The sequence below is a fragment of the Bipolaris zeicola genome (assembly GCF_000523435.1).
Source record: "Bipolaris zeicola 26-R-13 unplaced genomic scaffold scaffold_185, whole genome shotgun sequence".
Taxonomy (NCBI): Eukaryota; Fungi; Ascomycota; class Dothideomycetes; order Pleosporales; family Pleosporaceae; genus Bipolaris; species Bipolaris zeicola.
Window position 1 is genome coordinate 2,663 of NW_006912234.1, and position 25,721 is coordinate 28,383.

Consider the following 25,721-nt stretch of genomic DNA (forward strand, 5'->3'; position numbering starts at 1 on the left):
ACGGCGTGCATCCGAAGCAGGATTCATTTCTCCATGATAATGGTCTGGGTTGAAATCGTGTTCGGAAACGAGACTGACAGCAGCGCTCTCCGAGTAGAGCCCCGGCGGCCTGAAGTTCTGTTAGTCGCAGGACCCGTGTAAAATCTAGAGAAGCTTTACCGATAAGAAGACCCGTATTCTTCGAATTCCAACGCATTATCACCGGAGGCACCAAGCGCGTTGTAACGTCGGGGACTCATAATTTCGTAAAAGGCCTGATGGGAAAGCACACACCATAGCGAGGGAATTGGGCCGATTGTATATCGTTTATATTGTGATAAGTCTCCTCAGCCTTGAGGCTTCAGCCTTGTGTAGTGTATAGACCGAGAGGTGAAGAGGAATGGGGGGGCCAACAGATGTGATTGGACATTAGTCCTGCACTTGCCACTCGAAATTCCGCTATGCTGGTGAGATCTGTAGTAGATCTGTCAGCGCTATACAATTTTCACCTTCCTTTTTTACTCACTTTTCCAAATCTAATGATACACTGCGTTCCTAACACTAGTTGTGTACCCTTCCAACCAATCATCTACGTTGTGTAGATACACCAACACCAGGAGGCTTAGTAGCAAATGTAAAGAGCCTAATGACGTACTTGACAAGCGATAAAACGTTTGGGACCAGCCGCCATGTAGGATCTAGGCGCCCCGCCTCCTCTCACCCTTCAAAAGCCCAACAGACAGGGCTTTTGTGATTCAAACCTGCGTAGATAATTGATGAGAAAGTACACTAGATACTGTCTTCACAACTACCATCACGCTCTTTGAGGGGCCTCTAGTTGAAGACGAAAATATACGTCATCTAACTCTTCCAAACTTCAACACCCCTATCAACCCCCGCAATAAATACGTTGAGCTACCACCATTTTACCATGATGCTTGGGCACAATAAGCAGCGCGAATGACCCCCAAACAACCCAAAGCAAGGTACAAAAAGTCGACAGGTAGTGATGGTGAGCCCACTCAACTGCCCCGAAAAGAACACTTCTTATAACAAAGCAACAACCTCTGCAGTATTATACCTTCCCCCCTCCTCCTTCTCCTCCTCCTCTCTACAATCCAATTCAATTGGCTGTTAAAATATTTACTTTCCAGCCACTACTACTAAAAAAAAAGACGTCAAAAAAACGGAGTTCTCTATGCAAAGCAACATGAGCAAAATCTCCATGATAATCTCAAACCGCAATACCCCCNNCCCCCCCCCCCCNAAAAAAAACATGACTTCTAAGATCCAGCACGCATACACCGTTATCAAAAATAAAAAAATAAAGAAATGTTTCCCCCGCACGATGCAAGTGCTTATAATCTTCGCATAGAAAGCCTCCGGTCATGTCCCAAACTAACCTCATTCAGCCACATCTCTCGTGCCCTCGAATCCTAACCTCGATACACCTTTGGTGAACGGGGACAATACAAAACGTTTTCTGCGAATTCAATCTGGAGATTTCTTTCTAAACTTGGGTTGATGTGTTACGTACAAAATGCAGTTACACTTGCGTTTTATCTGCCATGAAAGCATAGCAGATCATAGTTGTAAGTATGGAGATTGTGAGAAATAACAATTTCTCATGAAATAAAGGAACAAGGACATATATCTTAAATTATGCTGCTGTATTGTAAGTTCAGCCTCAAGTATCATGACATGGGCTTAGTTATAGGTAAGAGCCCCTTGGCTGTAAACAAACTTCCTTTCTTCCTCTTCGAACCTAAGTTCTGGAGACTTTTTAGACATACGAAAATTTACTTCCAGTACCCGTAGATCTTTGGAAGCGAAATCGTTGAACACTCATCACACCTTCTCCGGGTCGTTGATTCCTCCATTGGTAATGATGTAGGTAGCTTCCTTCTCAGGCATGTCTAGACAGGAATGTTAGTGACAGCGTTCAAATATGCTGCAATCGGCATACCAGGAGAGTCTTGAATCTTTGCGACGCGCTCCTCGCCTCGCCCCTTCCGAAGCAAAATCCTCGTAGCAGAAGCGTGGGCGAGAATGTGACCACCAACCGGCTTACGACCGTCGGCGCTGGCAAACAAAGCACTTGCTCCAGGATCGCTTTGGACTTGATTGGTCATCAGCACTGCGACATTAAACTCTGCAGATTGTCAGTTTAAGAATGAGCAACAGGAGAACTAGGACAAACCCTCGGCAACATGCGTGAGCTTCGAAAGGAACTGGTTGAGTTTCTGCTGTCGCTCATTGAGCTCACCACGTCCAGTGTAGTCGACGCGGAAGAGCGCCATGATACTGTCGATGATCAGCAGTCGGTACTCGTTGCTGACAAAGAACTCTGCAACTTTGTTCAAGAGCTCCATCTGATGCTCAGAGTTAACAGCGCGGGCATATGTGATGTTGTCTTGCGCTGTGAAGTGTCAATAGGGATATCGACAAGGCTATGGGGTTTCAAACCAGTCTCGGGATCTACACCAAAACGTTCTGCGATTTGAGCTATCCTCTCCGGTCGAAAGGTGCCTTCAGTATCTGGGCCACGGTCAGAAGAGCTAACGATTACAAGAAGGCGACGCACCGATATAGGCTACCTTGCCCTCAGCACCGCCCATGTCTTTTGGCAGCTGTGCAATGACAGACATGGTGTGTGAGAGTTGCGTCTTTCCGCAGCGAAACTCGCCAAACACCTCACTGATACTCATAGTCTGAAATCCACTGCATCATGTTAGCGATCGTATCAGCGGAGATGAGCAGATGCACCCACCCTCCGAGGATAGCATCAAGCGCTTTACTACCAGTAGAAATCTTGATGACGCGCTTTCGCTGTTGCCCAAGCTCATGAGCAGTCTGGAAACCTCCACCTCCAGGCTGCATATGCTTTTAGTAAAGCAAGCTCACTCACTACCACTTCAGTACAACTGACCTGGCACTTGGCAATAGCATCCTTGACTTTATCGACCTTGATCTCACTGAAGCCTTTGATCTTGAGCAGGTTGCGACGGGTAGCTGAGTGCACTGAAGCGATTGTGTAGTAGCCGTTTGATTTTAGCTTGGAGATGTCGACAGCGCCGATGCCGTGGGCCTGGATGGCATCAATGTCTACGATGAAGCTGTCATCGTTGTGCTCGTCATCACTAGCGACTGACTCCGCCGCCATGCTAGCAGTCCGAGGAATGATGTAATACTGAATGAAAAGAACTGCAACGCAAGCAAGTATACAGATGTTGGGTTTAGAGAGAAAGAAGGAAATATGAAAGGTGATGGTAGAGAGGGAGAGAGAGGGAAGTGAAAATTTTGTGAGGACCAGTACAGAAATACTCGTACATGTTAGGAAGGAGCGAGCATGATAGGAAGGAACGAGCCACCAGCTCAACGTTGTATGTAGCGAAAGTGAGAGAGGGAAAGTGCGATGGGGGAGGTGCGGAGGGATGGCAATTGTAGTATCGATGATTGTAAGGAAAAGAAAAGGGTGTACTATTAGCATATGATATGCAAGCCCTTTGGTTGGTGAGGTGCTATTTCGTAGTGTACGTAATCGGATTCCGTGTTTTTGCTTGTAGGAATACAGTGAACAAACACACGAACATATCAAGCGTTTCGAGAATTCATGTTATTACTAATGTTAGCCATGTCACTGGCAAATACAACATGTATGCACGATAGACATATGAATAAATCTACCATGACGGAATAGTCGAGAAAAGGGATGCAAGATGGAAAATCACGGGGCACACGTGCTAACCCCAGCTCCTGACAAAAAACCACAGTCTCCTTCACTCTTCCCTCCTCCATAACCACCTCGATCCCTTTGCATCAAACTGTCTGCACCCAAACCACCACAGCCGCCTTCAAGCTCCATAGGAAGCCACTACCATACTATCCAAGCGCATGCGCACACTACATTAGCCGATGCAAGCACATCCATAGAGGGTAGAGAGCAACCATCCAAATCGCCAAGCCGTCGTCTGTTTCGAAATCATGGTAGAATGGTTGAAGGGATAACGTTTGTGGGTATCAGTGTAAGAATTGTGAAGAACTTTTTTTTAAACCGTTGATGACTCGTGAATGCGTGAGATTTGCCGAAAAGATGCTGAGATAGGCTAGGAAACGATTGTGAAGAAATGTCGAACTAAATGAAAGATATGGAACTGCATGCTGTAAATGCTAATTGTTTCGCTACAATTTTACTCGTGGCGAAGCTTGAGCTGGCGGAGCTCGTGAGCCGTCTAAGCGACAGCAGTCGTGGGAGCAACGGCCGCAGGGACAGGGGCAGCTGCAGGAGCAGGAGCAGAGTCGCCGTTGACCTCAGCCTGGGTGCAGTCCCGAGAGATGTGGCCGGTTTCGCCGCAGCGGTAGCAGGTCTTGCCGGCAGTGTTGAGTGGGCCGCCATTGGGAGCGGTGCAGTCACGGGAAATGTGTCCTATGGAAAGTCAATGGCGCTACACCGTATTCAGACGACTATACTGACCGAGCTTGCCACAGGCGTAGCACTTCATGGCCTGAGCCTGGCAATCACGGGCGAAGTGGTTAGGTCCGCCACACTTGTAGCAGGTAGCAGGGCGAGCGCCGCCAGCGAAGCCGCCCCTGAAGCCTCCGTAACCGCCACGGGGAGCACCAGCGCCGCGACCCATTCCTGGGTTGGGGCAGTTGCGGGCAAGGTGGCCAGCGATACCACAGCTGTAGCAGCGTCCGCTGGTACCAGCTCCGCTCAGTCGCAGAGTCGGGCAGTCAGCCTGAACGTGTCCGAGGCCTTGGCAGTGATAGCATTGCTTAGCTATTGCTTCGTCAGCATTCTAGTTCGTTGTAGCCTCAGTCTGCCAGGCTTTTGCGAATGCGCGAAGATGGTAAACCACGGTACAGCGTAGGACAAGTAGCGCAAGTGGTGGATTCTGAATGACGTACTCTCGGTGGTGCGGGGATGTGGGCATCCGTTGGACTCGTGTCCTGGCTGCTTGCCTATCGAAGAATTAGCGGATTGTCTTGTGTGCGCGTGGACATGGACTTGGACGTACAGTTGTAGCAGAGCCTCTCGGACGAAGAGCACACCTCTGCGTATTCACGTCAGTCGCGCTGCTAAATGCACTTCTTGCCACCGTCTTCATGGTCTCGCGACACTAGCGCCACAATTGCAGGTGTCGCACCGACGCAGGTACCTCACAATTGTGTCACTGCGACGAGCGCCAGAAGTCAGTGACTCGAATGTTGCTTACCGGCATAGTGGCCGACGTTTCCGCACTTGAAGCAGGCACGACGAGACAGAGACGACATGTTTGGGTTGTTCTTGTTTGGTATATATCTGCACGAGGCGTGAGCATAGGGTGGATGGCTGTGCGAAGAGGAAGAAGGCAGTGGATCGTGGGACGCGGGGGCGAGCGGGTTTTGGGCAGGGCGTTTGCTCTACGGCGAGTGGTGGCTCTGTCTGGGCGGGGAGCTGGGCAGGCGCAGAGGGCTGGACATGGGGCGCTTGTACCTGCTTCGTATTCTTCTTCAGATTCCGTCACCTGGGCTTGCCGTCAGTCGCAAATTTTCGAGGGGCGGCGGTCGAGGGGTAAAACGGGGCATGGTCGCATGCGCCGAGGGGCCCCAGGCGCGCATATGGGGGAAACAGCAGTCTTGGGCGGGCGCAACGTACTTTCGACTTTCCAGACCTTCCCTCGACAACACTTCAGCAACCTTCCTCCGATTGTAACTATGGGTGTGGTGTGAGAGACTGGGGATCATGGACTCGACTGCTCAGGCGACGGGCAAAATGCACCACTCATGGCTGTGGTCCCTGCTTCGGTTGCGCTAGCGAAATGCGCAATTTGGCTGTTCCCGAGGTCGAAACCTGCGCGCAACAATCCCCGAGCCGTTGCAGATTGCATCATACGCCCTCCCATAGGTGCACACATCCATGCACCCTTCACCCTAGCCGTGTTTCGTCGCCCATTGCCGTGCATCTGCCGCCCTGTCGCCCGTCGTGGGGGGGCCCTATCCTGGCCTCTCTTACCCCTCCGCCGCTGTCGCCCCTCTCCAATCTGGTCCTATGCTCCGTGCCATCCCTTAACGCCTGAATCCAAGCACGTGGTATAGGCACGTGATAACTACGTCTATCCACCATACGGCAGATGAATACTATCTCTTTTGACATATGTCTACACTTTTACTGATAAGCTATTACACCAGAAAGCTAAGAGGTGAACCGTGCAAAGCTTGTTCCTTCACAGACTGACTCTTTAATCATCTGGATATCTGCACATACAATTCGCAAGCCATTCTTAAAGCCTATGATTATGCCTTGCCTGGATTTCAATAGTAGTAGGTACTAGATACTTTCTCTTCTACCATATATGATTTGTTGAGACACCCAAAGGGGGATCTAACTTTATCATTAATGTAACAACTCTGTGTAGTAAGGGTATAGGGGTAGTAAGTAGCTGGCAAACCATCATTTGTTTCCTCCGCTGAAGTACCGAAAAAAGGGCAACTTTTGCATTCGCACAACGCAATTCCAACCCAAGCCCCCCTCCCCTAACCACACTTCCAATATCTTCTTTTAGCCTCCTAAAGGATACAACTACTCGAGAGCCTGTGAAAAACCTCGGGTTTCGGATTCGTCGCATAAACATCACACGCATCAAAAAACGCCGCAATAAGCAGTGGATCACCGTTTGGTATACAGCAGCGATACTTTTCACATACGCTAGCCTGAGCCCTTAAAAAATCCTTCTTCAAACATCCCAACATTGTCCAAGCAAAAAAAGGGCAGAGAAACAAAATCAGGAGTGAGAGGGGGGGCTCTTTCCGGTAGAGTTTCTCTATAGGATGTCTAGTACGGAATCATAGGATTCAGGGGGACCAGATCCTGGCACCTACTCAGACTCTACTTATCTAAACTGCGCCCAGACGTGACGCTCAGATCAGATTAACAGAAAAGCTTGTTCCTCTAATCTATACGTAGATACGACTACGTAAGTAGATAGTGGCTTCTGTTGAATTATTCACTCACAACGAACTTGTATGTGCACATCCTGGCACTCAGGATGTTAGTGTTAATGTTCATGTTCATTCGTATCTATTTGATTTTGCAATCTCCGTGCTAGTAGAAATCCTATCCCTACAACCGTACGCAGTGTATGGCTGAATGCACGAGAAGGTACTGTGTCGGTCGTACAATACCATTTAGTCTTCCGACTCAATGACTGCGGGAGCCTTGATTGTCCTCGCCTTGAGGAAGTCGAGACCTTCGCCGCCCTGAACTGCAGTTAGTATACAACACGCGCAATGGGAGTCGTGGTACTGGGAAAACTTACGTAAGAAATCAGTGGGGAGACCTCGATGCCCTCCTTGGGGTCCTCGCTGACAACTGTGGCACCGGCAGCTTGGACCCACTTCTTGCCCTGTGTCATGATGTCCTGCTTGCTCGTGTCGGGGTCGTCCTCTCCAGTGCCGCGGGCATTCTTCAGCGGCGAGAACTCGTCCTCACGCTTTACCTCCATACAAGCAAACTTGTCAAGGGTAAGGAAAGGGAAACAGTCGAAGACGAACTGCTCAAGCTTGATGCCGTTGGGCTTCTCTGGCTTGATTGTCTCTCCAGTCTCGGTGTTGACATAGGGAATCTTCTTGCGGGCAACGTGGTGGGGCAGCTTCTTGGCCCATGCTGGGATGCTCTCGAGGAAGCTGTACGAGTAGTAGTGGTTGACAATGTTGGCAGCACGGAACTTGAGAAGCTCGGAGTCCTTGGAGTCTTTTGCCTCTGCGTCCTCGGTCGAAATCTCAGAGTACTCGACAACGTCTGGTTTACCGTTCTTCTGGAGGATGAGGCCAACAGACTCCTTAGCGTTGCGCTTGCGGACGACCTTGGTGGCAATGTCGACGTTCTTGGACGCAGAAAAGCCAATGAAGGCGGGGTCAGCGACCTTGACCAGGCAGTTGTCGACGCAGTAGGCGTGAATGTGCTTGATTCCGCGCTTACCCATGTCGGCTACAACACCAGATTGGATAAGGGCTTGGTAGAGACCACCGTTACCATCGGGTGCGACGGCGACCTACACTGTGTCAGTACCATCTCAACACATTGTCGGCTCATAGCTGTGAGAATTGTCTAGCCATACCTTTGACTTGCTTTCCAAGAGAATCTTGCCCTCGTTTGAGATGCATGGCAAGACACCCTGCTCGAAGATGACGACATTCTCCTTTTTCAAGCCAAAGTAGTTGTGCTTCTCGAAGAACTCGGCGGTAGGCCCTCGGGTAGGTCCGCTAGTCATAACGTACCATGGGATGGTGACGTTTTCCTTGCCGTGCTTCTTTGCAGCAAGCATCTCAGCCTTCCTGATGCGCTCACCCTGCAACTGGAACAGGCTCTTCTGGCTTGGGAGTCCAATGTCGAAGCATCCCTTGGGAGCTGAGCTTCCCAGGCGGGTGCCTTGGCCACCAGCCATCAGCACAACTGCGACCTGGTTGTTGGCAATGAATTCCAAGCCGCTGTTGTACCATTGGTCGAGGTCGCCCTGCGATGAGTCGAGGACTGAAGATGTGGCATTTTCGGGGAGAGGCTCGAGCTTGTTCTCGGTTGCTTCGGTCTGTGCAGGGTGGAGGGCACGCTCGGTGATCTCGTTGATGTATTCGGGGTTGAAGTTCTTTAGCTGCTCATAGAGAGAGGCCTTCTCGGCGGTAGACAGCTTGTCGTAGAAAGCCTACAGAGAAGAAGTTAGCAGTGTGTTCGGAGATTGCGGTTGATCCAATGCTCATCAAGTCCATTGAGGTGCTCCGAAACATGGGGGTTAGGGAAGGCTGCACGCACAAAAACTTGATCTTGGCCAGCCTTCTGGTACTTGGCCTTGAGCTCATTGAACTCAGCCTCTGATGGCTCCTTTGCAGGAGTGCCTTGGGCAGCTCCACCGATGTGAAGCTTCTCAAGCGCGCTGTTTACGGTATCCTTGATGGCTTCCATGATGAAGTGGGGTTGTGGCGGGGTAGGTGTGATGAAGGGAACAACAATTGCAATTGACTGAAGGGGTGTACGCCTACAAGTACACAAAGAGTGGTTGAAAAAAGAACGCAGAGCTGCAGGTTTCACACCGCGTGTCCTACAAGACTGGCTACAGCACAGCTCTGACGCTTCGTGTTTGCCCCACTCGGCGTGCGTCCCTGCTGCACATGGGCAAGATCGAGGCTTGCGAGATCGTCAGCGCCTACCAGTCACTACTAATTATAGACATGATATGTATTGTTTATATGCAAGCAATGCTTTTGCTGCCAGTGCGGTGTTCAAAGCTACAGTGTGACGTAAGCTATGGAAATGCAGCCGCAGACCGCCACCAGTCACCCAGCAGCGAACAAAAAGAAGCAAACATCTGGTGCTCCAGCGCAATGCATCAAGCCAAGAAATCCACCCGAACCAACCTGTACACAACTCCATGAACACCATTATGCTATACGATCATTACGCACTCCCATTGGCCTCGGCCGGCTTCTCTGGCTCAGCAGGCTTCAGGGCCTTTTGTGGCGCAGGGTTGAGGATGCAGGTGGCGTCGATCAATCCGGCATGCGGGTTCAGCTCAAGGCCAAAGCCAGGACGGTCGAGGGTTTTGACGTCGAGATAGCCTTTTGTGGGAATGGGCTCGTTGGTGAAGCTACCGCTAGTCAGAAAACATTTTCGTGAGCATGAATGTTGACACTTACAGGTTACCGAATACGGGCAAAACGGATTTACCGTCTGGCGAGTTTGCCAAGTACTCTTGGAAAGGCGAGTTCGCTTGGGAGACGACAAAGTGGTAGGAGTACGGCCCGCTGGCGTGGGGCACAACAGGGATGTCGTACGCAGCAGCCATGGCCGAGATCTTGATAAGCTCCGTCATGCCGCCAACCCACATGACGTCTGGCTGGAGGATATCTAGGTTGCGTCCCTCGATGAGCTTCCTGAAGCCGTAGCGTGAGTACTCGTGTTCGCCAGTAGTAAACTTCATCCGGGGATGAGCACGCTTGATTTGCTCAAAGCCATCAGAGTCGTCTGGCGACAAGCACTCCTCCCACCAGTTGAGGTTGAGGTGCTCGGTTGCCTTGACCACCTCGATTGTGTACGGCACGTTCAGACTCATGTAACAGTCGACCATGAGGGGGAAGTCGGGGCCAACACTCTCACGGTGCTTGGTGAGGAATTCGACGTTCTTCTTCAGGCCTTCGACACCCTCACCAGGACCATAGGGCAGCGGTACCTTTGCGCCAAAGAAGCCCATCTCCTTTGCTGCTGCTGGCTCGGGACCAGTACAGTAAAAGTTGAGTCTCTCACGTGTGGCACCACCCAGCATCTTGTACACGGGCTCGTTGCGGATGTGGCCAAGCAGATCCCAGATGGCGAGATCGATGACTGAGATGACGGCGACGGGGAGACCCTTGCGGCCATAGAACATTGAGGCGCGGTACATTTGCTCAAACATGTGGTTGGTGTCTCTGGGATCTGCACATTGTCAACACTGCCTATACTAGGGGATTTTGTTGGATACTCACCCTGGCCGATCAAGAAGCGCTCAAAGTGTTCGGCAACCAGCCAACACGCTGGCGGTCCTCCAAAGCCCGTGGCAAAGCCCTTGGTGCCATCACTGGCCTCAATCTCAACGCAGAAGGAACCAAGCACATTGATTCCCCAGCTTGTTCTCGACTTCCGGTATTGCTCATATTGGCTCATTGGCGTTGAGATTTTGCTGTCAATGAGCCAATGGCCACCAGCGACATTATGATAGTCTCCACCACTTCCGGGGCCCTGTGTTACAAAAGTGCGCACATGCTTGATGGTAGGGAACGAGCGGGCCGCGCCAGAAGTTGCTGTAGAAGCCATTGTGATTCTAGTCGGGGACGAAAGGGAAAAATGGACGAGTATGAGGGGGAGATGGCACAGAGGAGGGGCAGTGTTTAGCAAGTCATACGTGGGGGATATTTGAATTCAATGGCTCTGGATCATGTGCAGGGCCGTGGTGGGCGACGTGCACAGCAAGAGGATACCTCGGTCCATCTCGCTGCGATGTGCAACGAAGGACAGCGACAGGCGCTGTTGCAACGGGCGTCAAGTGGAGGGCAACGCGCAAGGCTGCATGAGTGGGAGAGCTTGGGCAGGGCCATGGGCTGGTGGTGCAGATCAGCATTGCCCCGAGTGCGCCGAGGCCACCAATGGGCGCCGTGTCGCTGCCGGTGCCAATGTCTGGGGTAAGGGCTGGAGGTCGCGGGCGGGGCTGAAGTTCGGTGTTCGCTCTGCCGAACCTTTGCGCACAGCTGCACACCCACAGTCGCATCATTGACCATGGATGCCACTGCCTCGCACCAGCAAGCTGCGAGCCCGAATGGCACGGCCAAGTTCTCCTCGCACTCTCAGGAACACGGCCACGACTGGAGCGGCGATGAGCGCTCCACCGATGACGATGATGCCAACGACCGGGGCCAAGCCAGCGCATCCAACAAGCGCAAGCGGCCTCTCTCCGTGAGCTGCGAAACATGCAGTAAGTCGCCCATGGCAGAGGCATATATATATACCGAGATTTATACATGCACACGTCCTCTCATCTTCTGACGCCGTGTAGAGCAGCGCAAAGTGAAATGCGACAGGGCCTCGCCAGCCTGTTCGTGGTGTCTGAAGAACCACTCAGCATGTGTGAGCCTGCCCGCCTCCTGTATGCTCACTGCAAACTCAACCACGCCTAGGTCTATCTCCCACGCAAGAAACCAGGCCTCCGAGCTGGCTACGGACGCGAACTCGAGTCGCGACTTGGTAAGTTGCACCCTCGACTACACATTACACACATAAATATGTAGCCGAGGTATCCCCATGGGCCGACTCCAGCTTCAAGAATTACTCACACCCTCGTATCCGTCCCGCTAAGCAGCCGCAAGCTAACATGTACGGCCTGTAGATAAGCTCGAAGCTCTCCTCTTGCAGCAGCAATCGCAAATCAACCACCTCACCAACAACCAGGTCGCGACTTCTGGTCCCTCGCCTCAGCACGTCACTGCCTTCCGAAGCCCGCCCATTGTCCAGACTCCTCATATCCCTAGGCCTGAGACCGCCCTCTTCATCCAGAAGCCCACGTTTCCCTCGCAGAGTGCCATCCACACCACGTACGGCAATGGCGTCACCGACAACCGTCCCGCCTCCTCGGTCGCCAGCCACAGCTACACGCCCGAAGACATGACGGCCATGGGCAGTGCCCTCACGCGCGAGCCCTACACACCCTACAACGAGCAGTTTCAGCCCGCAATGGCACGGAACTTGGGCCACGCCGACGCAGACTTTCCCCCATACGATCTGCTCTACGGGCTCGTCGACCTCTTCTTTAAGCACATCAACACCTGGTGTCCGATTCTCCACCGCCAGAGCACTCTCAACTCGCTCTTTGGAGACACGCCCCTCGATGACGCCGACAAAATCATACTGCACTCGGTTGTTGCAACAACTGTAAAGTTCTCCACTGACCAACGCCTTACACCCGAGAAGCGCACGCGATACCACAAGAATTCCAAGGAAAAGGTTTTGCTCTACGGCATAGAAAACAGCTCGGTCAAGTCGCTGCAGGCCCTTGTCATCCTTGCACTTGACGTTGTTGGCTGCTCCAATGGCCCGCCAGGGTGGAACTTGCTTGCACTCATAACTCGCTCCGTGGTCCAGTTGGGCTTGTCGGTTGAGAGCTATTCACCAAGCGTCGCTCCTCAGTTTGCTTCCATATACACCCTGCGAGCCATGACACTACCAGAGCCAAAGGATTGGATAGAGGAGGAGAGTCGGCGCAGGCTCTTTTGGATGATCTACGTCCTTGATCGGTACGCGACGGTCGCGACTGCCTTTGAATTTGCTCTAGATGACAAGGAAATCGATCGCCGTCTGCCGTGTCGCGACGACCTATATGCACGTAATGCGCCCGTAGAGACGAGATGGTTTCATACCTCAGCAAGATCAGACTACAGTATGAACAGACCCGAAAATCTCGGCTCATTCTCATATTTGATTGAGATTCTGGGCATTCTCACAAGGATACACAAGTTTTTGAAGAAGCCCGTGGATATTACGTCTCTGTCTGATGTTGAGTCGTGGCAGAGCGAATATCGAGAACTCGACAACGCCATCGAACAGTGGAAGTACAATCTTCCACAGGAATATGGCAACTCGGCCAGACTATTCGCAAAACCGGGCATGGGACAGAACCTCGACAGTGGCTTGATCATGCTCCACGCAGCTTTCCATACGTAAGTCGTTACTCTTCACTCTACCAGCAGATGTACTGACTCCTCTAGTACCGTCATTCGCTTGCATTCATCTGCAGCATACCCCACTCATAGATCACCCATCTTTACACCGTCGTTTAGTGCCAGTCAAAGGTGTCTCAGCGCCGTTGAAAATATTACTGCTCTATGCGCTACTGTGCGTGACAACGCGCTGTTGAGCAAACTCGGCCCTCCATTTGCGTTCTCACTCTGGGTGGCTGCTCGAGTTCTCCTGGTTCATGGATCGACTATTGATCATCGAGTTGATCAATCGATTAACCTCCTCGTGAGCACCCTTCGCGACATGGGCCAGTATTGGGAGGTCGGCACACGCTATGCAAGCCTGCTGTCACGTGTTCTATCAGAGTATCAAGAAAGCCAACAAGCCCCCGCTGGTGCCAATGGCGAACGCGTCACGCCTTCGACAGTGAAAATCCTGGCGGACATGCGACGTTGCGCATTTGACTTGGATTTCCTCATTTCGCGACAGCCAAAGCTTAATAGCAACCAGAACACGAAGATGGCAGCTGTTACTCCGGCTCGAACACCTGCACCCAACGAACTCGAGTATTTGGATGTATTCGATTTCTTCAACATGCCTAGACTCCCCGTATCAATGGATGGAGTCATGAGCTACCCTGCGCCCGATGGTAACGTACAGATGCCTGACGGCACTTTTGGCAATGAGTCCAATATCACGAACTACATGGTTGATGCTAGCTCCGACTGGTTTATGAAGCAGACAGCGTAATGAGTTTCGGAATCGGTTCCTGGCGCTTGGGTTGACGGTTTGTATTATAAGGGCTCCTTTGGTCGTGGATTATGGTTACAGGGCTGGTGTGATTAAAAGCTGATCGGTATATCAAAAGCCGTACTTGATTCGGGATTCCCTGATGACATTGGATTTCTATTAAGTACATGAATTCTATGATTGGCAGTCGTGTATCGCGTTGTGAAGTACGTCCGTGGAGACATGCCGGGAGCACCATACCGATTTCGGACCTCGTATCACTACTATCTGCTCATGTCATGGCACCAACGCCGATTCTTCTTCCACACACACCGCCAGCAGGAATTTACGTCTGCCCAAAGACCTGTTTGTTTACATATCGGGATAGATTTGGTACGTAAATATTCTCTGTAATGTATTGAAATCATCGGCCATCTCCAAATCGGCGGATACCCTGTTTTGCCGTCGGAATAGGCTGCCCTGCTTCGGAATACCTAGTGTGACACCATATCATTCCGACGCGCTTCCATTACACAGCAGCACAACGTCAAGCCTATAGATATTACTAGTTCGCAAATCCTTCATAACCAGGCATTTTGAATTGATTCTATAAGAATCTAATCATCGCCCTTAAAATCCCTACTTTCACCCAAATCTAGATCCACCACCCCCCTCGCTTTCCAACATTTATTAGTAACATTTACTACCTCTCAATCCAACTTCACCCAAAAAAAGGACATCCATCACGACACCCTAAAAGAAGAAGAAGAAGAAGAAGAGGAAAATGGCAAACCCCCAAGAACCCCCCCACATCCTCATCCTAGGCGCCGGCGTAATCGGCCTAACAACTTCCCTCGTCCTCTCGCACACCTACCCGACCGCAAAAGTAACAATAGCCGCAACCTACTTCCCCGGCGACCGCTCCATACACTACACTTCCCCCTGGGCCGGCGCAAACTGGTCCTCCATGGCCACCGACAACGGCCCCCTTGAAAACTACGACGCTGTAACTTTCCGCCGCTTCGGCGAGCTCATCGACGGTCAGTCCGTATTTGGGTGCCGAGCCGTTCGCGCTGGCGAAACTGAAAATTCGAGTGGTGGTGGATTGGGGGGGAATGAAGTGGGGTTGGGGCGGATGGGCATGTGGGCTGTGTTTGATACGCCGATTGAGGAGGCGGGGATTCTGAGTGAGGGGACGGGGAGGGTGTGGTATGATGAGCTAGTTGGGGGGTTGAGGGAGTTGGATAAGGAGAGGTTGCCGAGGGATGCGGTGTTTGGGGTTGAGATTCCGGCGACTTTTCGGATTAATACGCAGGTTTATTTGCAGTGGTTCGTTCTTCTTCCCCTACTCCCCGTTTTTTTTCACTTTATTTCTTTTTTCTGCTAGAAGAGTGGATGTGTGCTGATGATGGACAAGGTTACAACATCAGGCCCTAGCTAAAGGGATCACTTTGCTTCGCCGCCATTATACCTCTGTGGCTTCGTTGCTGGAAGACGTACCATCTGCCACCCTCCTCGTCAACGCCACAGGTCTTGGTTCCTTGTCTCTAACAGACATCCGCGATACGAATCTGTACCCGACCCGTGGCCAGACGCTGCTGGTTGCGGAACCCAAAGTCCCGATTGAGAGAATGTATGAATATGAGAGGCTGGGGTATTGTGATGCCTTTTCTCACCCCCCCCCCCTCCAGATACGCAGTCCATGTGACATGTGACATTCAAGAGTAAAAGATTTTTTTCTAACCCAAGATAACAAGGTACCTTCGCTCCCCCCACCGCATCGACCCAACATGCACATACGTCTTCCCACGCCCGCTGGGCGGTGGCGTTATTCTAGGCGGCTCTCGCCAAGACAATGATTGGAGCGCTGAGTGGGATGAGGAGCTTGGTCAAGATATTTTGAGGCGGTGCTGTGAGCTGTGTCCTGAGTTGGGGAAGCCGGAGGAGGTGCAGGTTTTGGCGAAGAATGTGGGGTTGAGACGTCAGTTCTTCTTTTTTTTTCCTTGTTTGCCCTCTCTTATTTCTTTTGGATTGAAGTGTGTTAAGGGATGAGAGGCTAACGTGATGATAAATAGCGTCGAGAAAAGGAGGCATGAGGATTGAGACCGAGGTGGGCAAGTGGAAAGTGCCTGTTGTGCATTGTTATGGGCATGCTGGGGCGGGATATCAGGCTTCTTGGTAAGTGGATTTTCATGGATTGATATGTATGGTGTGTTGCTAAGTAAGGATACAGGGGATCTGCTGAGCGCGTGCTGGAGCTTGTGCAAAAGATACTTGCACCAGGTGCAAAGCTTTGAAGTTTTGAAGTGAAATTGCCTGGTCATAAATTAAACTTGGATTATCATCTCGTAGTCTTATGGATGTGCATGGTAAATGTGACTTGACATGAAGGTAGACTTGTAAACAACAATTCTGGTGTAGTAAGTACCTGTACGAAAATGAACAGCCTGGGTGCCGACTTACTCGAATTATCCATTGATCATGTGTGCTGAATATCCCATTACATTCTTTAGAGGAAAGCAAGCATAACTCTAGAGCTGGACCGAGGTTTCTTGCGACGCTGAAGAGCATCGCTCAACCCTCCCACCTCTGCGCCTCCTTGTTATACCCTATGAGCTGTAGATCAATATTAAGCGTCTTGAGCATCATATCCATAGTAAACGACTACCTTCAGTTAGCAATCTCTCCATCCGCGTCCCCGGCATCACTTACATCATCCGCATTCTTGAACGTCTCCTTCTCCTCTTCCACCTCCCTATCCCCCTCCATCTCAGCAAACCGATCATACTCCTCTTGCGGGACCTCCCCATTTTCTCTCGCCTCCCTCATCCTCTCCCTCTCCGCTTCCATCTCTTCCTGATCCCACTTCATCTGCCGTTGCTTAGCGTCCTTCTCGCGTTCCTGCCAGGCGCCCACCCCACCCATCCTGTTGACTCGATCTCTGGTGATACCAAAAAGCTCTTCGGCTGCTGCACGGCTTGCGGTCCGCCATTTTTCTATTAGTGCAATCAGATCGTCGTCTTTTGAGGACGTAGCAAGAGTTTGTGCTTGGGTGAGCATTTGGATCTCGTTGCGTAGTTGCATTATTTCGCGTGCAGCTGAGGGCTTAGAAAGTGTGCTTCTTGGCGCTAGTCGCGAAGGCGTGGACGAGTTTGGTCGCGACACGAGCGTCTTTGGGACTCTCGATGCAGGTCTTTGTGCTGATGCAGCATTCCCAGAGGGTGACGTAGTGGCCTTCTGTTCGGCATTGCTCGTAGAATGTGCAGAACTCACACAGATGGAAGTATCTCCTAGTTTTTCCTTTGTGGATGATTCTGCTTCAGGTGGGTCTGAAGATGGCGGATCGTCGCCAATGCTGGGCTTCAATGGTGTTCGGAAAGGAGACTTGAATGGCCTCTGCAGTGTTTTCGCGGCTTCGTTCAGCCGACGGCGTTTCGCTTGCGGAGTCGACATGCCTGCAACTTTGTACACATTTGAATCACCTGTTAAACCTGCTATCGCTGAATGAGTGTTGGTGGGGATAGTGTTAGAAATACGGCGATGTCATCGGTCGCTTTCCGTGTCACTTTCCTTGGCAGACGCGGTTTCACGCTGTCACGTGGGGCGCATAATAAGGAAAGAGCCAGTTGGATGTATCTTGCATGCATGCTTGTTGGAATGAGTACATAATGCATCTCTCCAAAAAGACTGATTAAGATGAAGATTTGTTCGGTCACCGTATCAAAGAAACAATCACATCAAAGTAGATTTGAGAATTTGAAATAGAGGTTGTTTTTGGTAAATTGAAAACAAACTAAGTTCACTCATAGCTTTATCGTTATATTGTAATGGTCAAGACCAACAGCGAATCCAGCCAGGACAGCGACGTATGCCGTGAGGACCGCCATTGATTCAATGACGCTCATGTTCAAAGTGGGTAGCGTCATGTTGACCAGACCTGTCAGCAAATTGGCGACTAAGAAAACCGCAAGACCATTGCGGTTGAACGCATACAGTATAGTACTAGTGGCGTCTCTAGTGCGTCGTATTTCCTCGCTTTTGTTTGTGGCCTTGTACAAGCTGGGAAAGAGAACAGGCTCAATTGCGCAGCATATGGTGATTTGATAACTGTTGAACGAAGACACCCAGAGAAAGTACGGAAGATTAGCAAGCCGTCTTGATACTGGTAAGCGAAGGCCATAGTAGCTTGTAGAGAAGTAGAAAAGTGCGGTCCAAAGGAGAGATGTAGTTGCAAGCTTCCCAAGCGTGGATTGCCGGAGTTTTGTTGTCATTGGTGCGTCTTTGGCGATTGGCTGCTGTCTAGGGAGTGCAGACGCACCCAGGGACTGGCCGGCTAGGAAAATCGCAAGATATCCAAAGAAGGAGAATATCCCTTCTCGGTTCTTGGAGAGCAAATCTGTACGTGGGGCCACAAGTATGTAGGGTCCAAGAGGCGTGCAATCTAAGACAACTTCGTAGACGGCAGCCAGTACGAACGACAGCACAGCATATGAAGGGACCAGGTCAAATGCCGACTGGAAAAGAGCCGCAAATGGTGGTAGGAAGCCCAGGGTAAAGAAGAAGTTCCAATGCACGCCATATTCAGAGACATGTTCTGCGTAGTCCAGTCCCTTTACGGAGATGAGTCGAATGACACCAAGGACAAGAAGGGGAACGGAATGTCTGAGTGATGCCATCAAGCGTTTGGATAGTGGCGGTCGGCCAGTGCCTTCCTTGAGTGAAGAGCGGACTGAAACCACGCCAGCAGTGAAGACAAAGGACCCGACACCCATGTCCATGAGTGAGGTACCCCAGTTCTCGACTTTAGCGAACCGCCGTGGAAAGACACGAAAGTCGACGGCCAGGATTGCGACGCACGTGATGACCATCATTGCGCCGCGGTAATTTGTGATGAACGGCTTAACAGGTAGTGCATCCAGTTTGGAGTCTTTTTCAGACTTGTCGATCTTGGGCGGACGCGGGACTTCCTTGGCTGGAGCGGGCTTCTCAAGGACATATAATGCAATTGCTGGGAGTAGCAGGAGGAGATTGAGAATCAATGGAGAAGGCGAGTAGATGGTGGTTGCGAACAGCGTAGCTCCGCAGTTGAGTAGAAAGTCGATGAACATGGCTGGTGGCGTATAAGGCGTGAACAAGCGCATACGCGACTGTATGACCGACCATAGCAAGATGCTCAGCTTAGCATTGTTAGTATAGACTTATTGCTTGAGGAATGGAATCGTGCACAGTACAGGCATTGCGAGCGAGACGATATTTACATCTGCTACAGAGCTCCCCGTATGTCCCGACACCCACGCCTCCTTCATCTGCTTGTACGTTTTCGCCATTATGCCTTAATGAGCGTTGGCCGAGTTGGTCGTTGGACATGCAATTACTGGTGAAGGTGACGCGTTAGCTGTCCTCTTCTCCAACCGAAGCCGTGGCCCAAGCGTCAATGACCTCACACATCGTGATTCCCACAGCCATCTTCTGCAACTTCAACACCACACCGTAAAGATGCCGGTAGCACGAAAGGGCGAGTCTCGGAAGGTTTCTCTCACAGTGACCGTGGATTTTTTTTCTCATCCGGGTTACGAGAAAGAGCAGAGTCATGTCGCGTTTGCAATTCACTTGGACTGGGCCATCCACACTCACCTTCACTGCCTCTGCAAACGCAAGCAAGCACGTGCGCAAACCTCGCCCTTTACTATATATATAGCAGATCTCAGATAGATTCTCTTCTTCTTCTTCTTCCAATCAACCTCCTGCCATTTCGAACCTCTGTCCGTGACGAACTGCTGACTCGCAAGAGTCGGCAACAGACGCTGACGGTGATGACAGATCCCCGTCCAGTCTCCGCTAATATAGCTGTACTTCTGCATGAAGATGGATCGAGGCCGCTAACTCACTCGGATGCGATGCCCATGGGTAACTCTCGGCTTCCTCGCCCTATGTCAACTTACAAGCCTCTACCCAGTCCTCCGATCGCGCAGGTGTCAAGCCCCAATAGTCCGCCAAAAGCCCAGCGTACGCTCATAGACGCTCAGTCTGAGAGCTCTATACACGGCAGGTGGCCGGTACTTCACCCCGAGAATGTTTCTCCACCCTCAAACTCGTTGGCTCAAGATTCTTATGATGGCGCCGGCGATGACCGCAGCATCCGATTGAAGCCACTCTCATGGCATGCATCAGATGCAGATGCAAATGCGCATACCGGTACAGGCCCAATCCTTAAAATATCTGCTGACGCCGATGAATTCATTCTAGGCACTGGTGACGATATCCCAGAAGTACCACCTATCCCGGCGGTATTCACTGAGCGTCTCCAGCAGACACGCTCTTTCAGCAATCTCAGGGCCCGCCTCGCGGAGGTTACAGAGTACAAGTCGTCACTGAGCAATGCGCCACCAGCTCCAACAGTGCACCCTGTGAGAACATTGAGAAGTTTGACCCCTGTCGTCAAAATCAGCCCAATTCGCTCCATGCAGCCTGCAAGAAAAGTCAGCCCAGCCAGCCATTCACCAATGTCTTCGTCGCCCCTCGCCAGGCCCTCTACGAGCTCGAATTCCGAAGACAAAGTAGTTGTGATAACCGCTGACAACACAACTCGTGCTACAAACCACTCAGATCATCACATGAAGCTTACAGGATCCGCTTCAAAGCCCACGATCATTGTGTCCGAGCCCACAGCATCTCCAGAGATCTTTGAATCTACTGAATCTCGTCAGGTACGTCAATCAGGCTTTTTTTCGAGGGTAATAATTCTTACATTAGGAGTTTCCTGCACCTCTTTCAGGATACATTCAATTGCCAGACGACGAGCCAGTCTTGGAGGTGAAGAAGACCGGGATCAGGAAGACAATCACAAGCATCATGAATTCGAAGTCCTCACCAAACCTGAAGGACAACTCCGGCAATGAGACCAAGAGCTGGAGAATGAACCCTTTCAACAAGAGCTCGCTGTCATTGTACAAGACGGCGCAGTCCCACGATACCGTCCGCAACCCCGATTCTGATAGGTTGAGGACGGCGGAGACTGTGACGTCTGAAACTGAAGAGGGCTCTTCCAGTCACGAAACATCACAGCAGCGCCAATCATACCAATCCGATGATCACTTGATGGACTCGTCGGTGGCTCCCTCCGCTCCAGAAGATACATCGTCGGACAAGCAAGATCGCGGTATGACAGAGAAGAAGATCAGAGCCAAGCGCAGCATTCGCGACATCTTCACTCGAGGCAGGTCGCGCACCGGACCAGAAGAACCGATGCCTACTACCAAGCAAGGTTTCCTGAGTGCCACGAGCAGCTCACTCACCAAGGCCATGCGTGATGCAAAGAGTTACTCCATGGTCAACCTCGCCGTGCCGACCGAGTCCAGGCCTCAGACTGCACCTGCTCCCAGTCAGAAGAAGGACAAAGGCAAAAATCCTCCCATTCCTCTTAGTGCCGGTCTCAAGTTGAACAGTACTTGCGCCAGTCCAGACAGGAAGCTCGTACCCGACGAACGCGAGAGCACACGCACCTTGATTGAAGACATGCTCGAACGCTTAGATACGCAGCCTCGCGACTCGAGTGAGCATCTGCGTATTGTTCAGATGGCAGAGGTACCTACAATCAAAACAACAACCAATAACCCAAATTCCCCTCTCTCTCCTCCGTTCAAAGAGCCCCCAGCTAACCATCGAGACAACAGTGTGTCATGAGCGCTGCCTTGAGCGCCAAGAACTGCGAGGATTGCGCAGAAGAAGCCAAGCAAAACGCCCGCAGTGCGGAGATATGTTTGGGAATGGCTACCATGGATCTCGAGCGCTTGTATAATATTGTAGATTTTTCCGATCTCGACACCGAGGTTGCGAGCGGCATCAAGCGACTCGGTCGTCTGTTCAGAACCGGTGGCAAGCCGGACTGGCTTTGATGGTATGCTTGATACTCATTCACTACTTGTTCATTGATGGCGAATGGCTAATGCGATACAGTACTTTTCACGAACCACATGGGCTGCCGGCGGACACCACCGTACACTGTCTCCCATAGACGTTACGACACTCTCACGACTCGTTAACATGCTTTTTTTCCTTTTTACGATACCCTTGGACGACGACACCCCGGTGCTCGAGATATACCGACGCACAATGAGCTGCAGTCGCTTTTCTCATGACTTTCTTGGGCACCGACATCTCCACTCCACGATGGATTGCACGATACTTGACGATTTTTTGACAAGTCAATGATTTTGACGATTGTATAACGGGTTGATGCATGCGATTGTTTTGCGTAGCTACCGGGCTCGCACACATAGAGCCATGGTTACTGATCAGCGATTTACGAATGATGACGGCGACAAAAGGTGGATACTCGCTCGGCGCATGCGTTCAGAAACGTATGGCACGGTGGAGGATAGATCGATCAGTTGAATTCATGAACCTTTTATTGTACAGATTTTGAGCATTGTAGTCGTGACTGAGATTGCATACAACACCCGACCAAAGGTGGAGTGTGTTCATCGGCCTCATGCATCCGGAACCCACAGATATCTTCCATATGCTCTTCAGCTCTCGATAGTGAGTCACCTGGAATATCGTACCCAGTAGCCCTATCCCAGCTACCAGAGCCAATCTCTTTCCTTTCCCCCCACAATCGTATCGTCTCCTCCACATTTACATACCCCCAAACATCCCACCACCCTGCTTCCCCTGCGCCTCTCCCTGCATCTTCTCGCTAACCTTGACATTGACCTCGAAAAACTTGGACACGCAGCGATCCAAGCACACCGACTCGCCCTTGTTGAGATCCGCCTCGCGGTACGACGTGTCTATGCATTTGGCCGTGCAGGATTTGACAAGACTATTGGAAGCGTTAGCATCTGCGTTGGTGTCGAGGAATTGGGGAGAGATGATGGGGGGGGAGGATGGAGGAGAACGTACCGACTGTACATGTCAGAAACCATATCGATTTCCGCCTCTGCCTGCGCAATCTTTTGCTCCGAGGAGATTTGGGGTTTTGCGCCGAAGAACATGGACATTTTGGGCGGTGTTTGGGTTGCTTTCTTCTGGATTGGGGTGTGAAGGGGTGCGCAATTGGCGAGTTTTGGGGTGTCACTGGTGTGTGAATGCGGCGTGGGGATGTGGGTGGTTGAATTTGGTTGTTTCGAGTCGGATTTGGGTGGTTGCGGGCGATGATGTCGTTTGAAGCAAGAATTCTGCGGGGGGATCGGCTTGTGGTCTGTGCGTGTGGCTGGTGTGCGTGGGTTGTGGGATTGTGGGTGATTTTACTGTGCTTGTATCACTTTGTACTACCTTGTACTTAAACATCGTGTATTCATTTTACTTGAGGTTTTATTTGGATTGCTTTTCAAGCTAGACTTGTATGATTTGTTCACGACTGTAACTCATGTTCCGTGGGTCCCGTGTACACTTTGGAGTTGAGCCGCAACGAGATGGGTGGAGTACCGCATCTTCTTTGCGCAGGAAGAAAGTACGCCATCCTTTTGAACAGTTTACTTTGTACAAGGGCTTTTACACTATACTCGCTGACGGGATGCAGACAGTGACATGCTCTGATTAATTTAGGCATGTTTGATGATCTTGACAAGCATGGACATGATCAAGAAACGAAGTCTCTAAGGTCTTGGAAGCCACCTACTACGCATTACTCGCGAGTTGCGAAACTGAATCCATCAAATAATTTGATTATTCAATCTACCATTTCCTTGCCCTGGATTTGTGCCAACTATAAAGACTATGCGAAAAGGAGTAACTGTTTGGTACCTTGGGGAGAAATCAATTACTGCACTCCCGGTCTGAGCAAAAACCGTGATGTGTGGAGTAATCACTGTGTATTGACTTCGCGAAGCCTTTGATCAGCGTTTGGTGCATAGTAGATCCTTTTGATGATCATCCGATCATCCGTCCAAGGCGATTTGGTATTCCAAATTCACCAGAGTGGTTGATCAACCGGCAGCAGCGGCTTCACTTTCATGGCAAGGGTATTGACCCTAGAGAGCCTTTGAGAGAATGGCTCTTGGGCTAGCATCAAAAGATCACCCCGCGCAGCATATGTGGAGAAAGCAATAGTAAAGAAACTCGAAAGTACGGTCTACCGAAGCCAACGTGTAGGATGATGATAGGGGAAGTGACAAAGGGGGGAACGACAGAGAGGGTAAAGGACAAAAGGGGAAAAGAAAAGGTGGATCAAGTAGGGCTGCAGCCAGGGGAGATACAGATTCTTCTTCTCCTCTTTAGTCACCTTGTTGAGGCCCTTCGTGCGGGAGGCTGATATTACTCAGACGGAGAATTCCTCCACAAGATTTCTCCCCGCGACTGACGCGGTCAAGGAGAACTCACCGTCTCACGTCATGGTCCAGAACCGATACACTGGCCCCAGTTGACGTGTCACCAAAGCGCAATGGAGCGGCTCACTTTCCATTGTTCGTAACTGGATTTATGTGTATACGAAGACGAGATTGCAATCAACATGCACATGTACTAACACGCGCGACATTGCGGCGACAATATTTCTGACAGGTACCCATCACCAAGGTTTGACAAACCCTAGTCCCACCGTATTGATCCTCACCTTGGGGTTCAACAAAGGTACAAACTCGGACGTTCGGAATTCAACCACTACCGCCGTCATAGGCTTGCCTTGGCAACAACCGTTGCTTGCGACGGTGCAAGCAACGTGCCTGCGCAAGTCCGAATCTAATCAAATTTCTATTTTGGGGACGCGCCGTTGGAATTACGTATACGATAAAGCCCGTTTTCCCGCATGTCGTATCGGACACCGGCGGATAGATTTCCGCAACTTCAACGATCCACCAACTTTGCGGAGTCGCGTGCACTTGCTACTAGCGCTTCTACACTAAATTTCCAGCATTATCCCGACAGAGTCAGCAAATCAAGCCATGCTGTTGCATAGGTTTTTATGGCGGTAGTCAGCGGAATTATTCCTTCGCTCTAGTTCAGGTGTGGTTGGGACAGAGCGGGTGACATTTGGATTTTGCCGTGCTGATACGAGCGTGGAACTATCGATTACGCGGCACCGTTACCAGAACGAGCCAAGAGTGAAGGTTCGCGATGACATGGTTACATTGATTATCGATTTCTCTTTTTTGCTTGCTGCATAAGCACGACATGGACAGGCGATACTCGGCGTCATCGGAAGCGCTGCGCATGCTTTGCCCAATAACTTTATTTTAGCGGATGGCAAGAGCAGGGGTTCTCAAGAGGATGATGTGATCGTACGACAAAAATTGATGACTTTCGTAATATTGGCAACGATACTGGAGCAGATTAGCACGTGATCCCTAGCAATTCACGACATGGCGAGAGACGCGTTAAAGGAGTGACTAAAGTTAGTTATTGATTTTGATAGAGCTATCTAGAGACAAAATAAATCCAAAAAAAAACACACAAAGAAACAAAAACATCTCCAATCGTAAACAACCGTTCTATACCGTGATCTGAGAATATGTACAGTGAATGGTATTAGATTAAGGAACCGCGAGTACAAAGGAAACAAACAAATCACTAGGCACTAATACTAGGCAACATCGAAGAAGTAACTACTCTGCAGTGCAAGAGCTACAAGGTCCCCCCAATTGCCGTTGATAACACCTGTGTCGCCCTAGAATTGTTGCATGGCTTGAGAAGAGAAATCTTTTCCATCTTTCACACTATGTTAAGCTCCATAGCTTAGTTGTCTTCGGTGGGGTAACCGCTGTAGCCGGTGTAGGGAGAGGGCGAGGCAGCTGGGTAGCCGGTTCCGGGGTAAGGAGAAGGCGAGGCAGCTGGGTAGCCG

General features: G+C 50.8%; 8 protein-coding genes across 8 annotated transcripts; 3 read left to right on the plus strand and 5 right to left on the minus strand.

The window, feature by feature from the left end:
- Positions 1 to 7,146: 7,146 nt before the first annotated feature.
- Positions 7,147 to 10,801, minus strand: COCCADRAFT_105205 (uncharacterized protein; the record flags this gene model as incomplete). The annotated part of the gene is made up of 7 exons (XM_007717565.1): positions 7,147 to 7,218; positions 7,278 to 8,012; positions 8,079 to 8,660; positions 8,768 to 8,910; positions 9,418 to 9,599; positions 9,649 to 10,423; positions 10,474 to 10,801. The coding sequence occupies 7 exons, from the start codon at positions 10,799 to 10,801 to the stop codon at positions 7,147 to 7,149; spliced, it is 2,817 nt and encodes a 938-aa protein (XP_007715755.1).
- Positions 10,802 to 11,260: 459 nt separating this feature from the next.
- COCCADRAFT_105218 (uncharacterized protein) lies at positions 11,261 to 13,963 on the plus strand (the record flags this gene model as incomplete). The annotated part of the gene is made up of 5 exons (XM_007717566.1): positions 11,261 to 11,456; positions 11,538 to 11,608; positions 11,659 to 11,725; positions 11,868 to 13,194; positions 13,243 to 13,963. 5 exons carry the CDS (start codon positions 11,261 to 11,263, stop codon positions 13,961 to 13,963), a joined length of 2,382 nt encoding a protein of 793 aa, XP_007715756.1.
- A 763-nt stretch (positions 13,964 to 14,726) lies between these two features.
- COCCADRAFT_39756 (uncharacterized protein) lies at positions 14,727 to 16,239 on the plus strand (the record flags this gene model as incomplete). Its single annotated transcript, XM_007717567.1, has 5 exons — positions 14,727 to 15,271; positions 15,360 to 15,596; positions 15,700 to 15,923; positions 16,018 to 16,120; positions 16,176 to 16,239. The coding sequence occupies 5 exons, from the start codon at positions 14,727 to 14,729 to the stop codon at positions 16,237 to 16,239; spliced, it is 1,173 nt and encodes a 390-aa protein (XP_007715757.1).
- Positions 16,240 to 16,516: 277 nt separating this feature from the next.
- COCCADRAFT_7928 (uncharacterized protein) lies at positions 16,517 to 17,395 on the minus strand (the record flags this gene model as incomplete). The annotated part of the gene is made up of 2 exons (XM_007717559.1): positions 16,517 to 16,606; positions 16,655 to 17,395. 2 exons carry the CDS (start codon positions 17,393 to 17,395, stop codon positions 16,517 to 16,519), a joined length of 831 nt encoding a protein of 276 aa, XP_007715749.1.
- A 350-nt stretch (positions 17,396 to 17,745) lies between these two features.
- COCCADRAFT_105176 (uncharacterized protein) lies at positions 17,746 to 19,269 on the minus strand (the record flags this gene model as incomplete). Its single annotated transcript, XM_007717568.1, has 2 exons — positions 17,746 to 19,119; positions 19,174 to 19,269. The coding sequence occupies 2 exons, from the start codon at positions 19,267 to 19,269 to the stop codon at positions 17,746 to 17,748; spliced, it is 1,470 nt and encodes a 489-aa protein (XP_007715758.1).
- Positions 19,270 to 19,755: 486 nt separating this feature from the next.
- On the plus strand, positions 19,756 to 21,837 carry COCCADRAFT_39759 (uncharacterized protein; the record flags this gene model as incomplete). The annotated part of the gene is made up of 3 exons (XM_007717569.1): positions 19,756 to 20,649; positions 20,696 to 21,526; positions 21,616 to 21,837. 3 exons carry the CDS (start codon positions 19,756 to 19,758, stop codon positions 21,835 to 21,837), a joined length of 1,947 nt encoding a protein of 648 aa, XP_007715759.1.
- Positions 21,838 to 22,349: 512 nt separating this feature from the next.
- On the minus strand, positions 22,350 to 22,586 carry COCCADRAFT_105224 (uncharacterized protein; the record flags this gene model as incomplete). The annotated part of the gene is made up of 1 exon (XM_007717570.1): positions 22,350 to 22,586. A coding segment is annotated over one exon (237 nt), but the record flags the coding sequence as incomplete, so codon positions are not given.
- An 8-nt stretch (positions 22,587 to 22,594) lies between these two features.
- COCCADRAFT_46022 (uncharacterized protein) lies at positions 22,595 to 22,944 on the minus strand (the record flags this gene model as incomplete). The annotated part of the gene is made up of 2 exons (XM_007717571.1): positions 22,595 to 22,766; positions 22,847 to 22,944. Coding segments are annotated over 2 exons (270 nt in total), but the record flags the coding sequence as incomplete, so codon positions are not given.
- Between the last annotated feature and the right edge of the window lie 2,777 nt (positions 22,945 to 25,721).